Below are 17,280 nucleotides of genomic sequence, written 5' to 3' on the forward strand. Positions count from 1 at the left end.
ATACTCCAATGTAGCGGTGACGCACGCGCGCGCTAGCCAAAGGCGTTAGCAAAACGCAAGCACTCTATAATCTGACGCCAGGCGTGACCGGTGCGACCAGCGTCTGTCGGTTCGGCCCGACGGCAACCATCGCGAAATTCTCGCCGATGCGTTACCCAGACAAGTCTTCATCTTTACGCGACAGAGGGACGCCGGACGCGCTCAAACGTGCATGCGTCAAAGCAGCTTAGCACGGCGTGCACCTGCGAGTATATGGTAGAACCGGCACCAGGCGGCGCAATGCCGATGTGACGCGTCGAAAGGAACGCCGGTGAGCACGCGCACCGCCTCACGTCAAAACGTACTCGCGCCTTGACTGTGACATGCAGTCATGTTCTCACATAACACACATCTCATGATTATCACGTTTGCGCCAGTCAAATAATTTCGTCATACACTTACGTCACTTAATGCCGAATTCGGCATGTGTGAAGCTAGCAAAACGGCCGTGAGCGCATCTTGAGTGTGGCATGTAGTCATGTTGTTACATGACACGAATGTCATGATTATTATGCTTGTATGTGCCGTTTACCTATTTTGTCCGTTCGTGTCATGTTTGGTACATGTGGAGGTAGCGAAACGGCCGCGAGCGCATTATGAGCGTGGAATGTGCTGTTAGATGACACCCATCTCGTGTTTATCATGTTTGCACCAGTATTATACCTTCGTGATCCATTCACGACCCGTAATACCAAATTCGGTGTAAGTGAAGTAACGAAACAACTGCCAGCGCATCATGAGCGTGGCATGTACTCATGTTTCTACTTGACACACATCTCATGATTCTCATGTTTGCACCAGTCACATACCTTCGTCTTCCTTTCACGTACCGTAATACCAAATTTGGTCTATGTGGCGCTAGCAAAACGGCCGCGAGCGCATCATGAGCGTGGCATGAAGTCATGTTCTTACATGACACGTATGTCATGATTATCATGCTAGGGTAAGTCGCTTGTGTTGGGCATGCAATCAAGTCATACCATACCAGTTTCGCAACATGCCATGTGAACCAAAACCGCCGCAAAAGCTACAGCACCATAAACGTAAATCATGACATTCATGACATAAATGTCAGGATTTTCATGGTATGACTCGCCAACTCTGTTGTTCATACAGTCATGTTATGCCATACCAAGTTTGGTATTGATTTCATTACTGAAACGGCAAGGAGGGTTAAAGTCGTAGGCGGCTAGATAGATATCGACGCTTAAAGTCGCCGAAGTTCACTAAGAAACGCTTCGCATTTAAAGGCGACTTCGCGTAACGAATACTGCGTAGTCGCAGGGACGCAGGTCAGTGACGCAACACAACTAAAAAGGCTCGGCGAAAGCACGCGCTGTCCCAAAACTACTTTCTCGTTTGTTTTTCATGGATGCGGGCTCGTGCTCACCGCAGTTCATGGCCAGGTGTCAGTATACAAAGATGTCTGATTCTGTCTTCTAAGAATAATTTGCCATTGGTAAAACCACGTCAGGCTAACAATAGCTATTGTTTAGCCTTAAAGGACTCCTCGACAACTTCTCGAGCTTGGTAAAGCAAAACATTGCACGAACATCATACGTACCGATGCGCAGTTCGGAGAGGCAAGCCGGGCTGCCGCTTTTTAAGAGCGAAACTCTTTAGGCCTGCACTTCCCTGTTGCCGTCGAAGCACCCTGTGCAGGTCAGCACGCCTAAAAAACAACAGGTGCGCTACCAATGAGGCGCAGTGGGAGTGCAGGCGTGGCGGAAAATGGCTCGCGCTGCACTGCGCGCACTACACTACTTTTTTCAATAATCCTCTCGGAACGTGGTCCTTACTCTCGTTTAATCTGCCGGCCGCTGTTTATCATGAAACATATTGCTCAGGATCACTGACATAAACGAAAAGCGGCGTTTGAGTCGGATGCCTTCCTTAGCACGGGGTACCGCCATAGGCTGTAGCACCACTCTGCACTGCACTAACATCAGATTGTAAGAGCAGTAGCGCGCACCGTGAGCGCATAAATGATATAAGAACACGTTCCATAATGCGCACTAACGAAAAGTCTTGGCGCTTTGACCTCCCTCTTGCGTAGCTACCAGTGCGCTTGAAATTTCGTAAGAAATTACTAAAAGCATGTGCTGAGTATGCGCCAAATCTCTCATTCCTGAATGTTTTAGAAAATGTTCGTGACATCCGAAATGCGGGGCAATAAAAACTGACACTGAAGTCATTCTATGACAGCCTTATTGCTTTGTAATGCGCGTCAAGAACCTTTTACAAGGCCACTACGTTTTCGCGGAGCGCTGCTTCTCCAAGTCTTTCATTACACATGCAAGAAGAAAACAAAGCACAACAGTACAAAACACGTGTCTCCTTTATTTACATTCAACACTGTCATTCACAGGATGTACATTATCTTAGCACGTACAGCACCAGGTCTTTTTAGCATTGCGTTGCGGACTGTTCGTAGGTTTACCGTAAAATGAAATTGTAGCACTTTGATGTGCACGAAGCAATCAGCACAACCATGAAAGATTGCCCCACCAAAAGCCCTGTCCCGTGGTTAGCAAGACGGGTCCTCATTGAAGTCCCGGGAATTTGCATTTCTCTAACCTATTTGAAGGAAAACAGCGACAATGGCAATCAGGACCCCAGTGTTTAGCAATGAACTCACCTTAAAAGTGTCCTGCAGACGACTAGCAGTCACATATATCTTTGGAAGAATGGGGTAACACGTGCAAAGGACGCATGTTCGCTGCGAAATTTGGTGCGTATCTGAGGGAGAACATTACTGCTATAATCATAGGCAGTTTCACAAACACATCCAGCATGAATTTTCAATTACCGAAATAAATCTACAGCGTTGAGATCTTCTGATTGTTCTTAAACGATACAGTGTATTGTGCGAACTATATAATAAGGCGTTTTGTGCAGCTGTTCCATCCACGAGCAATGAATAAGGCCCACTCACGCTAAAAAAACGTGCGCGCATGGTGATACTGTTATATAATAAATATTGTGTGCGCAAATGGGAGGGGCACTATATGATTACTAAGCACAAGCATACTCTAGCTAAGCTAGCGCTTTTCGGCTTCAGCATATTTCCCTCCAACCAAGAGTAAAACAGAGGAATACGTGATAAAGCACTGTAAACGTGATAAGCACGTAATAAAGCACGCTCGGTGTCAAGGAAAACTACAACTCCAGTAAGCATAAAATTTGTATTGTGTGCGCCATGCAGTCTTCACCATTCATAGGTATGAAGCTTTTGTGCTTGGCAGTTGTGCGATTGTCTACGGTAATGACCGGATGAAGCGCACTAAATCACTGTTAATGCTTGTCGCTGTTCGTCTTCCGTTTGATGCCCATAGTACCCGCATAAATACAGCCCATTAAAATGTAATAACTGCTCAGTGACTTGCGCGAAATGTTGCACATGTTTTCTGCTGTTTACAGGGCAAACAGCTGAAATGTGATTGCACAGTGTGTGGCACTAAAGGCAACGACTTCCAGAAAAGGCCTATTCTAGCTAGGATACTGGTCTCGTTCTCATGATTGGAGAAAAGCATTAGTGCCGTACCAGTCTGTACAATGTCGACAGAAAACTTTTCCTCAAACCACTGGAAGTCCTTCGTGCTGCCGCTGCTGAGCGTATGAAGTGTGTAGACGACGTGCGTGGTCGTCCTGCAGAGCAAGCGTAGGCGATGCCACGTGCTCGTTCTGAAGTGCAGTCGTGGCAGGTGAACCGTGGTAGGTTATGGCACCCGGCAAGTCAATACTATGGCGGGCTTGCGGATACAGTCTCTGGCCATAAACCTGCGGCGCATCAGGAAATGATGGTGCTGTGGGCGGGGACTGCAGCGGGGCTGCGGGTTTTTCGCGCAAATGAGCTGAATTTTGGCGTGGAGATAGGTACACTGGATTGATGACGCGGGACCGGTGAATTCGTGGAAGATATGGTTGTCCAATTGGAAGCGACTGCGGGGGAACTGCTAGCCCAGGTTGTCCTGGTCGCCCGGTGAGCGGAAGTGAGTTTGTTAGGAAGTAGTTTACTGTGAGGCCTTGCGCAAGTGGTTGGTAGCCAGGAACTGAAGGTGGAAGTTGCTGCGGCTGTTGGGAAGGCAGCGCCGACGCACCACTGTGCCCGTAGTAGCCACCTGGAGAGTAAAGTGGGAATGGATGAGCGGGAAATCCCAAGCTCGCTGGGTGCACTGTGTTAATAGGAAATATGTTTCCGACGTTTGGGGTGTTCTGATTTGTGAATGATTGCATCCCAGAAACCGGTAACGCTGCCTGATGGAATGCGTTAGGATGCGGTGGAGGCTGTTGTGTGGGTTGCTGAGGGTACCCACGGGCTGGATAAGGTTCGTCAGTTGATAATGTACCATCGGCTCTGATTAGGGCCACTTGAGGCACTAGTTTGCCATTTACTTCTTTTGTTACCAGTGCAGCACCCTTGGCTCGATTGTCCATCGGTAAAGGCGGTGTGGCATACGGCACGCCTTCAGGCGATGGACCGGATGGCGAATGGTAGTATAGTGAAGGATGGTTCTGAAGATAAGGTGCGGGAGCAGAATGTCCTAAGTATACAGGACGACCTAGTTGAAATATATTAGGGCTGTACTGACGGAGAGCAGGGTGAGAGTCCATCTTCACAGCTCCCGTGGGCAGCAACGGTGTTTCGAATTTTCGGGCGAGGCTTTTGGAAGGCGGTAGCCTTAGAGATGCTGATACTTGTTCTCTTTGTGGTTCCTGTGCATGCAATTTATGGTCGGAGCTCCTCTCTACTTTCGTCTTCGGCTCACTAGCAGAGGAAGTCTTGGCTGCCATGCTGGCAGCCAAACTGCGAGGCAGAAGTGGTGGTAAGGGTGAAAGTCTTCGTAGGAGACGTGCAGGTGGTGGAGACACGATTCGCTCGCGAGTGCTCTCCGAGGGCGTCGAAGGTGACGCCGATGCTTGGACATCGGGAACCACGCTGGAGGCAGGGGTGGCACTGTCAATGACGACCGAGGGCATGGCAGTATCTCGTGTTCCAGGCTCATTCGTCTGCACTTTTACACGAAATCCAAGTTCATCGGCCACGTATTCGACAAGCCTGAGGCGACCATCAGTATCGCGGAAGCCATAAGCACCCGTCTTGCGTCCGAGTGCGTCACCTGATTCTTGTTGGAACTGGTCCCATGCCATGCCATCGATGTTGAAGCCGAATTCATAGTTTCCATGATCCTGCAAGTGGAAAAACGTAACCAAATAAGACCATGGTAATAACCTAATAGTTTTTATTAACGGCGCATACCAGAATACAGCTCAACAAGCTTCATAGCTTATTTTGGGAAAATGGTACTATGTTTGAGAAATCAGGTGTGTAAATCATAATGAAGCATAAGTACGTGGTAGTTAATTTCTGTGCAGTATAGTGTACTTGGAGATATAGTGAATCCCGGGAAGGAACAGTGTGTACATATTTACGTGAAAACACCTTAAACAACTCGTGTCCCCGATTGTTTTCGTAGTTCGAGGGATCGAAAAAGTATTCTTGTTGGCTGCGAGATGCGGGCATCCGCGGCTACCTAATTGTTGCCCATATAAGACGGTGCCAGATATTGCGTGATACTTTCATCAACACTTGATATGGAAATTTATGGCACCTCTACACTGCATTTTTTTTCTAACCAACTGAAACTAGGACAGACATAATACATTTCCGTGCGCGAAGCAGCCATCCGATAAAATTCACCAAGTTGGCATTGACCTACACCGTTATACCTCTAGATGTAATAAAAAAAAGACTGGCGTACACAGAAATCACTACCTGCCCTTGCCTCTTCTTTTTATGACACTTCTGTATACCTATAATGCTAAACTTAACCTCGATGCTCAATGATAGACAACAGCTAGAGGAAATGACTTCTTTCACAGCTTGCGACTGTACATTTATTTGCGGCTGCAGTTTTTCTGACTCTAGTAAAACACGTTTTTAACAGGACATGCATGGCACTTTCTTTGTTGTCTGATGGTTATATCTGGTCAACGTTTTCTGAAAGTGTATATCGACCATGCCCCTGCTTAAACTAATTTAAGTGATTTTAGCAAACGTTTATTTACCCATTTACGCCATAAATGTGGAAAACTTCGCACCTTGCCTTACACTTTCGCGACTATGCCTACCCCATCGATAGTAAGTTTTCGATGTTTACAACTTTCATAATTGCCCTGTTTCGAACGCTTTCGGACCCCTTGTGCTGTATACCGTGTAAAAGAAAAAAATTTTTTATCAGTTTTGCTTTTGTGTTGATTTTTTTTACTGTGTGGTGATTCTAACGCGCATTTTCATGCGCGTTAGAATCACTTGGACTGCAAGAAGATCCAACCAGTCCATCCTAAAGGAGATCAGTCCTGGGTATTCATTGGAAGAACTGATCCTAAAGCTGAAACTCCAGTACTTTGGCCACCTCATGCGAAGAGGTGACTCATTGGAAAAGACTCTGATGCTGGGAGAGATTGGGGGCGGGAGGAGAAGGGGACGCCAGAGGATGAGATGGCTGGATGGCATCACTGACTCATGAACGTGCCCAGTTTCAATCATGACGTCGACATCACGTGTGACCACTTCACGAAAACAGCGAATTTCGGGAGTTTCGTGCATCTGGGTTGAAATATGCAAATGACGACAATAGCACAGGCTCGGAAGACGACATCGACACTTTTGATTTCAGCGCGGACGACGAGAGTTCTTCAAACCACCCGGCAACATCAGCGGTCGTCCACGGGTAAGTTTACCTTTGTGTTCGGGCCGCGTTATTGCCTGCGCGGATCGGTGCAAGTTGCTCTGATGTGTTTCGAAGGTTGGGGAATTTGTCTGCAGGGCGTTCACTTCCTTCGGGCCTGACTACTTGCCGGCGGCAGCGCAGAGAGTGCAGTTTTGTGCGTGGAGGCAGCCGGGAGTGAACCTTGCAACCGGGTTACGTATAGTGCCGCGCGGCGCTTCATGACCGCTGTCGGCTTTTTGTCTTGTGCTGTTCAAGTTATAAGGGAGCTATGCAAAAGCAAAAAAAAATTATGGTTGGATGCATATTTTCCAGAAGATGACGTGCAGCGAAGGAGACGGTTTTTGGAGGTCCCACAGTTCATATTTATGCTCCTACACGAAACGCTCCTCGGAAATAACAGTACCAGCCAAAAAAATATCAGGAACTGTAAATTATGCAATGAAAAAAGAAAACTAACATAGAGCTAGCGTTTTCTGTGAAACATGAGTAGCAAACCTGTTTTACCGCATCGCGAAACTGCATTTCACGGAGGCATGAAAGACACCATACGTGCAATGTTATTTTATGTACACAAAAGCTTTTGAATTTACAGCGCTTATATTTGCAGAATAATTGTGTGTGCTCCTTGCGCTCACAATAAATATTTCAATTTTTTATGGTCAGCTTTTTCAGAGCAGTGTTGATAGTTCTATAAAATTGCTTTGTCCGTGTTTACAATGTTTTTCGTAAGATAACTTTTCGTACTATTTTTAATAAATTGGTGGTTTCAAACTGACTGTGTGTGAAAAATGACTTCTAAATGTATAATTTTAAAAAATAAACAATAATATCAGACACATTGGGTGTCATAAAAAAATAAGGTTTCTGGACTACCCTAAAACGGCCAAATTTCTCGCGGTTGCGAAAGTGGTGAAATATACGGTGTTTTTGATATTTTCTAAACGTGACTATACACAAACGATAGGCTGGGCGGTGTTATGATCGGCCTTCCTGGCTTGGTGCCGCTTTGAAGCCTTATACGTTGTGGCTGAGGCTACCCCGATTTCTTCCGTACCAGTGGTTCTAGAGATGCACCAAGAGCGCCAACAACACGAAAGTCGTTCATCCAATTAATTATTCCTGGTTGTCAGCATCTCTAGTAAAACGCTTTGGGCACGCCTGGCTGACTCACGAATTAGAAAGAGTTGTTGGCCGTCGAGGCAGCTTGCTTTGTCGTCAAGGTGCTCCGGGAAAAGGGCCAGTGTCTGGGAATCGTCTGCGGATGCATTTCCCACTTTCTCCATAGTGCCTAATACGACTATTTCCCCAATTCCTGGTCTGCCCTGGCGCCGCATACTCATCACTGCAACGGTTTACAGAGTTGATTTCCACGTGGGACTCTATGTCTTCGTGCTGTGTTGAGCCATGCGTGGTGTGCAGTGTTTTCTCTCTCGCTATGGGGTGAAATTGGCGTGCCTCTTCCCCCTTTCATGGGTTGGGAAGAAGGTGGCATTTCACCTTCCCCATTCGAGGGCGGAGGTGAAGATGGCAAAGTTCATTGGACTGTCCTGGCCCCTATTGTTTTTTTCCTGCGCGGAATCATGGGAAGGCCAGGACACAAAATGCTAGCACCGAGACGCTTTCAACAAGCTCTCACAAGTTCCAAGAAGCTAACAGAAGCTCTAGGGCTTCCATGATGCTAACCTCATCATTTAGCAACACGTTATCTGTAAATATTGTAAATGAAAGTAACTGTTAGCAGCTCCCAGCTCCTCTCCTCCACATCTTCCCGATACTCTAGCTGGCTCCTATCCTGAAGGCAGACCCTTGAACACATCAACTGGACAGCACCGGTGTGATGCAGCTGACAATTGTAACACATCAACTGGTTAAGGTAACGGGATTACCCATGCTTGAGCCTGGCCTTAACGATATGGTCAGTGCTCGACTTTCTTGTAGTTTTTCTTGGTTTTAGCTTTCGAAGATTTCTAAAACTGTGTGTAATTTTGTGTGCATGTAGGCTTCGTTGTATCGCTACCATACGTCACAGCTACTCACTAAATTTTAGCTTTCATGTTCTAATCTGGCATTTTTTACCGTGCATGTGGGCTTCGCTTGTTCGCTACCTAACGTCACGGTGGGTAGAAAGTGTTCACTCGAGAAGCCCATGGAGTTGGTAAAGAAGCTAGAGATACCAGATCTCTTTCTACTGTGTCAAGAGCTGAGAAGTAAGGTGGGGAGAGATGAGAGAAAGTGGCATGTGCTTGGGGCAATTCAGAAGTGCGGTGCGAAGGATGCTGAAATTGAGGAGTTATGAGAAGAAGTGGAAATACAGAAAAAAGATGAGGAAAGAAAGCGAAGATGGGTTTAGGAAGACAGGATAAATGAGCAAAGATGATTGGCTTGAGGAATTAATCATGCCTCAAGCAACCCAGCTAACGGTTGTACCTTTCGATATGAAAGTGAAAGACAGTCCTGCCAACTCCAGAGCTACAGTGAACCACTCACAAGGGGAGAAACATAAGTTGTGTAAGGCTAAGCCGGTCGTATGCCACCATTGCAATGAACCAGTTCACATAGCGATCGGCTGCCGTAAGCGTAAGAGTATGCTCTTTTTGGTGGACAGCATCAACAGTACTCAGGAGCGATTGAAACCGCACGTTCAGGAGTTCGTTATGGAGAAAGCGTTGTGTGACGTAACGAGGGAATCAGCCGCAATACTTGACACTGTACATCTTTTCTCTGTTAAAATTCAGATGACCACAGGGGAACAGGCGTGCGAACGGAAAGTAGTTGATTAGGAAAATGTGTGTTTGTTGTTAGCCCGCTTTGAGGGTCAGGGACCGTTTATACTGCTCGCAACGGAAACTGTGGTGTCCCAAAACCTGCTCGAGCATTATCCTTCTCAGAATGACGCGGATATGGTTTTGAAAGGCTTTTATTTTGGTGACAAATCGGCGGCAACTCTGGCGCGTCCAATGGCCTCTGAGTCCGCTCATGAGATGCCGGAAACAGAAAGCGCTAATAAAGCAGACTCTAAAACTCAAGATGATGGCGCGCTTAGCTTATCACGAGAGGGAGAAGCGCTTAACATAGAGCGAGATGATGAATTGCTTAGATTATCGTGAGGTGATGACTCTCAAATGGAGACATCTGATAGCGAGCGGGCTGGTTTAGCACGTGTTCATCGTAGCACTGTTTGAAAAGTGCAGAGAGCTAGAAATAACACAGAGGATAAACTACTTGAGCTGCCAGGAGGTTTTAACAGGGTACTTCCGAGTATTATTGCTGAGTCGGTGAGCGTTTCATGCCGCCCCGAAAGAAAAAGGCGCCGGCAAAAACGTAAACAGAACACGAAAAGTCATAGTTGTCTCGAGCGGGGGCCAGAAATCCCGAGAAAATGCGCTGCAATTCAAATGTTTAGGCTCCAGCGGAAAGCGAGATTTGGCATTAGGAGCGTCGCAAAGGCGAACAAACTCAGACGTCGAAGTGGCCGCCGGGTCTCATCGCCTTCAGCGTAGAATAGACAGCCGAGCATAACAACGAGGCGCGTTCTCGGGAATGACAAAAGCATCCCCCTCCACGGCGAGAGCGTAACCGCTTGACCAAAAGGCAAACAAGGGACATGCAAGACCATTGGTATGCCTTCTTACCGTAGTTTGCGGCCTGCGGAACAAAGACCACTGCCACTGAGAGCTTCGGGCAGGTTCGCTCTATGTCCCTCCGTCGCGATCTGGCCCATCGACAGCTGTTGTGTGTGCGTCCGCCTAGAGCCCGTCTCAAAGGGTTCCCCATAATTTTTGGGACAGCTTAAGGATATCGAGAATTCTCCTTGCATGCAGTTTTGTTTTGTTTCGCTTTTATTGTTTGCCTGTATGAACATGACCAAGGAGTATGCTGATTTTTGTAACATTTATTTTTCTCCTCACCATAACTGCAGACATTCAGACACTTGTTGAACTGCGTTTTGGCTTTCATGTAGCAAAACCTAACACCCAAGTTGAGGCTTTCGCGCAAGTTGACTTTGACAGAGAAGTAGGCTAAAGGTAAAAGCCTCTGTTTAATTGTTTTGTTTTTGCATTGTAGTATATGTTTTTGTTTCTCTGTTTATTTTGTGTTACACGCGCAAGTTTAGCTCAACAGAGAAGTAGGCTGAAGATAAAAGGTTTTTGTTTAAGCCTTCTGTTTTCGCAATGTAGTGTAGGTATTTTGTTTCTCTGTTTGCTTTTGTTATTTGCACGAGTTTGATATTGATTTTTACTTATGCAGTGAGAAGCGTAATTCGTTACCTACCTCCTTTCGTTTTTGTTTTGCCCGTAGCACCTGCGTGCATTAAACGCTGTGAATTTTTCTGAGAAATTTTACAAAACGTTGGGCTGTTCATTTGCTTCGCACGTAGTTGTATTGAGTTTTCTATGGCTTTGTTGTCTTGTAATTTTCACGAGCGAGGGTCTTAAATAGAAAATTTTAGGAAGTTTGACCATAATCCCAACCTGAAATTTCTCTAGGTCGGTTGAGTGCTCTCTATTTGTTGTGCCTCTAGTCTTGCATGGTTCGTTTCTGGCGTTTGAGAGCCATAGCTCAGGTCCAGACATGAGTGCATCTTCCGTCAACGTTTGCAATGAAGAGATCTATGGCCTCTGCTGAGTGGTTTGGTGCTGCAAACCCTTCGGAACCTCATGTGACGGTGGACGGGCTGTCACAATCGGACTGCCTGGCTTGGCGTCGCTTTGAAGCCTGAGACGTTGCGGCTCAGCCTACTCTGATTTTTTCCAGATCAGTTGTTCCAGAGGTGCCCCAAGAGCAGCGACAACACGAAAGTAGTTCGTCTAATTATCCCAGGTCGTCGGCGCCTCTAGTAAAACGATTTGGGCACGCCTGACCCGACTGACGAATTAGGAAGAGCTGTTGGCCTTAGAGACAGCTTGCTTTGTCGTCAAGGTGGTCCGAGCAAAGGGCCCAGCGTCCGGGAACCATCAGCGGATGCATTTCTCATGTTGTCCAGGGCGCCTCGATACCGCTGTTTCCCAAATTCGTGGTCTGCCTGGCGCCGCATACCCGCCACTGCGAAGGACAACAAAATTGACTTCCACGTAAGACAACGTCTTCGGGCTGTGCCGTGTCGTGCACAGTGTGCAGTGTTTCTCCCTCACCATGGGGCAAACTCGGCATGTTTCTTTCTTCGTTTGTGGGTTGGGAAGGAGGCGGCGTTTCACCTTCCCGTTTTAGGGGCGGAGGTGAAGTTGGCAATTTCCATTGAACTGTCCTGGCCTTCATTGTTTTTTCCCACAGGGAGCCCTGCGAAGGCCAGGACATAAACCGCGAGGGCAAAAGCGCTCCCGACAACCTCTCACAAGCTCCCAGAAGCTCCCATCATGCTTCCATCGAGAGTTTTCACGATGCTTCCACCACCATATAACACGCTACCTGTAAATATTGTAACTAAAAGTTACTGTTAACAGCTCCGGGCTCCTCTCGACATCTCCCCGGGACCCTGGCCGGCTCCGGTCCTCTGGGCAGAACCCCGACTACATCAGCGGGGCAAAGCAGGAGCAGGTAGCCAGACCGCTAAAAGACCACAGTGGAGGGATGTCTCGTATTGGACCGGTCGAATCCCGTAGGCATGATTTCTCCTCTGTCGGTGAACTCCTTGAAATGTAAATTGCAAATGAATGAAAACCCGCGTTAATACCACACTCTTTTTTCTTACATTGATCTCTTTGCAGTTCCACACTCTCCAACGTAGCGCCTCCTCTATTCTTTCATTGACAATCACACGCGCCCTATCCAGCCGTTTATAGCCTTCCTTAGTCCTCTCTCACTCTCGCTCATTGCCTAGCCTTCACGTGTGCTTTGGAGAGAAAAATTAGGTAACTTTTTTTTTAGTTGTGTAGAGATGTGTAGAGATGTGTGAGTTGTTTAGAGATGCAAGATGTCGCCGTGGGGCGACATCGTGCATCCCTTGTGTTCACAAAGTCAGCGGTTACGCAGGCTCTGTACGAGACATGCTGTGTTGAAGTAGCACATCGCCGTTCTTGGCATTATGGGCACAATCAATGGGGACGTGTCACAAGGTATATATAGCTGGTAGTGAAGCTTCCGTAGAAGACGACACGTTCAGAAAATGGCGGCTCAGCAAGTGCTCGTGTCGCTTAACGTCATATTATGAACAGGAAACACATCCGGCGGAACAAAAAGCAGATGTGACGCGATAGCTGGTATACAAGTGCCATCGTTTGGCACCAACTAGCGCAAAATTTATTCTCAATTTAGTTTCTGTAGGATCCTGATCGTTAAGTACTCGCGATTCGGCGATCGCCGGTGGTCTCCCCCCCCCCTCGGCTTCATGTAAAGTCAACCTTAGCTGAAAGAATGTCGGCTCATGGCTGCACACTGATTGTTAAGTGCCCTACCACCAAATTTGTGTTGGTTTTTCAAGAACACTTATTCATGAAACATTTATTCGGTATTTGTGGCATCTTTGCAGGTGAATTAATGCAAACAGCAGTGTTGTTTGCTTGCTTCACACATACGCAACATGGCGCTACTTATGTACGTCATTTTCCTTTCGCGCGCACATTTCTTGTGTTCTTCAGTTCTAACAAAAAGAAATTACGCCTAGTGACGTCTTAATTACGACGTTTCAGTTTTACCCAATAGTTACCCTACCTAAATATATTGCACCGCAAAGAATGCGGACGAGCAGAAAAAGTATGCGGGCACTACATGCAGTTGGTTTTTCATTGTGCTCCAATTATTTACCGTTGCGTATGCGAATGCAGGCACGTTAAATGTAGCGCGGTAGACAACTTCAGGATATGCTCACAGGTAACACAATAATAGTAGGCACGGTGTGTTTACGTTAACAGGGCCGCAGGAATACAGGTGCATGAAAGTCTAGCGGGCACAGTAGTCCGAACTGTTGCTCTTCCTGCTTATCTAGAAGACATGCGTCGCCAGGCATACGTTTGCTCCGACTGCATCTTTGCACAATGTTTCGTTTCCCCAGGTAGCGAAGCAAGAACTCGGCAGTAAATGTTACTTGCATCGTTCCGCTGCCCATTGGGCAATGCACTCAAGACGTTAAACCAGTTTGACTAACGATGAAATGCATCCCACAGCTTCGTGCACAGCATAGAACTTAGTGAAGTGAGGAAAGCTAAAACACGTGAGGGGATGTGTTATCGCGTACGAATTTTACGAGAGTGCCTTTCCACATAGCGCATGGGCTGCACTGTGCAATAATGGCGTGAGCAGGCGGCACCAGAAAAAAATATTTATAGCTATAAAACACTATCATAATTTCTTTGCTCATTATACCTACATTGTCACGAGCAGAACCAGGCCTACAGCCAGAAGTTCGCCTGAAACAGAGCAAAGAAAAATGTTCTCTTCTTCTTCTCAGAATGAAATGAGTACAGCGCCTCGTTCATCAATGGTGGCATTACCTTCTCTCCCAAGAAGCATCGTCTCGATGCTGCACATGAAGGCAAAAAAAAAGAAAATGAGACGAAAATTACTATGCAAACAAAATGAATGGCGTAAGGCGGATTAACGTAGTCGGTTGTGGAGTCAAGAGTCAATGGAGAAATAAGAAAATTAGGAAAGAATGTAAGGAAAAGACGAAACAAAAAAAAAACACGTGAAGTCACCAATAAAGTCATTCACTCCACTGGTGATTCACAGCGCGAAAAGTATGGTTTGAGCCATGAAACGTCATTCACTTCAGTTGGCAGGGGCAACGGGAACGTCTCAAAGTACCTTCTGGGAGAACCTCGTAAGTAACGTCGCTGAGACGTCGTACGACCTTGTAAAGGCCGAAGTAGCAGCGAAGAAGCTTTTCTGAACGACTGTGCTGTCGGATAGGGGTCCACACCCGGACTTCATCACCAGGCTTGAAAATAACTTCATGGTGACGAAGATTGTAGCGGCGCGCGTCAAGGGTTTGGTGATATTGAATGCGGTGACGAGCAGGTTGACGGACCTCTTCTGCGCACTGCGCGAATTTGGCGGCATCCGTGTGGTATATTCCTAAGTTGTTGGGCAGGAGCATGGCGTCGAGCATCGTCGTGACCTCGCGATCGTAGACTGAGCGAAAAAATATGAAACCAGCACTTTCTTGAACAGCAGTGTTATACGCAAAAGTTATGTAAGGAAGGATGGCGTCCCAGTTCTCGTGACCGATATCCACACACATTGACAGCATGTCTGCAATTGTCTTATTGAGTCGTTCAGACAGCCCGTTTGCTCGCGGGTGGTAAGCCATTGTTTTACGATGTTCCGTGCCACTTAATCGACTTCCTGCAGAATCTCTGCGGTGAAACTGTCCCAGATCAGTTATGACGACAGCTGGTATACCGTGACGCATGACGATGCTGTTAACAAAAAATTGGGCGACGTCTGCTGCAGTGGCTTTCGGAAGTGCCTTTGTTTCACCGTAGCGTGTTAAGTAGTCAGTAGCGACCACAATCCACTGATTTCTAGACGAAGACGTGGGGAATAACCCCGGCAAGTTCATGCCAATCTGATAAAAGTGCGCCTTTGGTAGGCCTGTTGGTTGCAGTAGTCCCGCTGGTCGTAAAGGCGGAACCTTAGGTCGCTGACAGTGGGGACATGTGCGAACGTAGTGCTTAACAGTCTTTGCGTGACGTGGCCAGTAGTAGGAGCGTTAAATCCGTTGCAGCGTGCGCATATAGCTGAGGTGTCCGGACGATGGCTCATCTTGACACGCACGTAAAATGTCTCCACGAAGCGTAGTTGGCGCAAAAAGCAAATATATAGGTTGTGTAGGATGAAAGTTATTTTTATAAAGCACTCCATTGCGGAAGGAAGAGGCGGATAGCGAGCGCGTTAACCTCCGAGTAGGGTGGGAATTGCGCCCTTCCAGGTTGTCAATGAGCGGGATGAGTTCCGAGTCGTGACACTGTTGCTCAGCCAAGCTTGTTGCTGATACGGCAGAAAGAAAAGTGTCGTCTTCTTCAAGGTTGGTGTTGGCATTTTCGACTGGTGCACGTGAAAGACAGTCGGCGTCGATGTGTTTCTGCCCAGATTTGTAGACGATGGTGACATCTAAATCTTGTAGCCAAAGGCTCCATCGTGCTAGACGACCTGAGGGATATTTGAGATTCGTGAGCCAATAAAGGGAATGGTGGTCGCTAACTACCCTGAATTGGCGGCAACACAACTATGGGAGGAACTTTGTTATGGTCCAGGCAACAGCGAGGCATCCCTTTTCGGTTGCAGAATAGTTTTTTCTCCGCAGGGATAACCTTCTGCTCGCATGAGCGATCACGTGCTCAACGCTATTATGCCACTGAATTATTACCACTCCTAGTCCAACGTTGCTGGCGTCAGTGTGTAATTCCGCGTCAGCGCTTTCGTCAAAATGGCCCACTACAGGCGAAGCCTCGAGAAGGTTTCGTAGGGTTTCGAACCGATGGCACTGATCGGGACCCCAAATAAACGAGACACCGTCTTTTGTAAGCTTATTGAGGGGTTCATCAATCCTTGAAAAGTTTTTGACAATACACCTGAAATACGCACAGAGCCCCATAAATTGGCGTAGGTTGCGCTTATTTGTGGAAACAGGAAAGGCAGCAATGGTGCGGGTTTTTTCTGGATCTGGGTGAATGCCGGCGTGGCTCACAACGTGACCAAGGAACTTCAGTTCTTCGTATTCAAAATGACATTTTTCGGGTTTGAGAGAAAGCCCTGGTGTTCTGTTTGCCTGAATAACTGCCTGAAGGCGTTGGGACGTGTTGTTCAAACGTGTCTTCAAAGACCATCATGTCATCAAGGTAAACAAGACATGATTGCCATTTGAGTCTCGTGACAACCGTATCCATCATTCTTTGAAAAGTAGCTGGCGCTGAGCATAGACCGAAAGGCAACACTTTAAACTCTTACAGGCCGTCGGAAGCAATAACAGTCATCTTTTCGCGGTCGCGCTCATCCACTGCGATTTGCCAGAAGCCGCTACGCGAAACCATGGAGGAAAAATGTTTATCGTTGCGTTTACGGTCCAACGAGTCATCTGTCCTGTGTATAGAATAAACGTCCTTTCTGGTGACCTTGTTTAGTTTACGGTAATCAACGGAAAATCGCAACGTACCATCCTTCTTCTTTACTAGCACAACTGGCAAAGCCCAGAAACCGGTCGATGGCTGGATTACCTCGTCCTGAAGCGTCTGCTGGACTTGGTCACGTATAGCGTCTTGCTCTTTTTGCGACACCCTATAGGCATAATGTCGGATGCGTCTCTCGGTTGGTTCCGTGAAGATGCGATGCTGACCAAGTGGCGTCTGTTTGACCTTTGACGTAGTGGCGGAGTAGTCTTGAAATGAGCCGAGTAAATGCAGAAGGCTCTCTCGTTGAGCCGAAGGTAGTCTCTCGTTTACATCCAGAGTGCTCGCGAAGGCCTCGTAAGGGTGGCCATTCAATGAAAATGAAGCTGACGTGGACGAACCTTCGACATCGGCTAGTTCTTCAATATATGCAATGGCAGTGTGTCCATTTGGCGGCGATATTC

General features: G+C 47.2%; 1 protein-coding gene across 1 annotated transcript in view; it reads right to left on the reverse strand.

Annotated features, from left to right (window-relative positions):
- Positions 1 to 2,359: 2,359 nt before the first annotated feature.
- LOC119178763 (uncharacterized) overlaps positions 2,360 to 17,280 on the reverse strand; it is a 214,815-nt gene continuing 199,894 nt past the window's right edge. The window contains exon 3 of the mRNA XM_037430007.2: positions 2,360 to 5,229. Within this exon, the coding sequence (XP_037285904.2) occupies positions 3,616 to 5,229 (1,614 nt within the window). The 3' untranslated portion in view covers positions 2,360 to 3,615. The remainder of the gene's footprint in view (positions 5,230 to 17,280) is intronic.

The sequence above is a fragment of the Rhipicephalus microplus genome, chromosome 1 (assembly GCF_043290135.1).
Source record: "Rhipicephalus microplus isolate Deutch F79 chromosome 1, USDA_Rmic, whole genome shotgun sequence".
Lineage (NCBI taxonomy): Eukaryota > Metazoa > Arthropoda > Arachnida > Ixodida > Ixodidae > Rhipicephalus > Rhipicephalus microplus.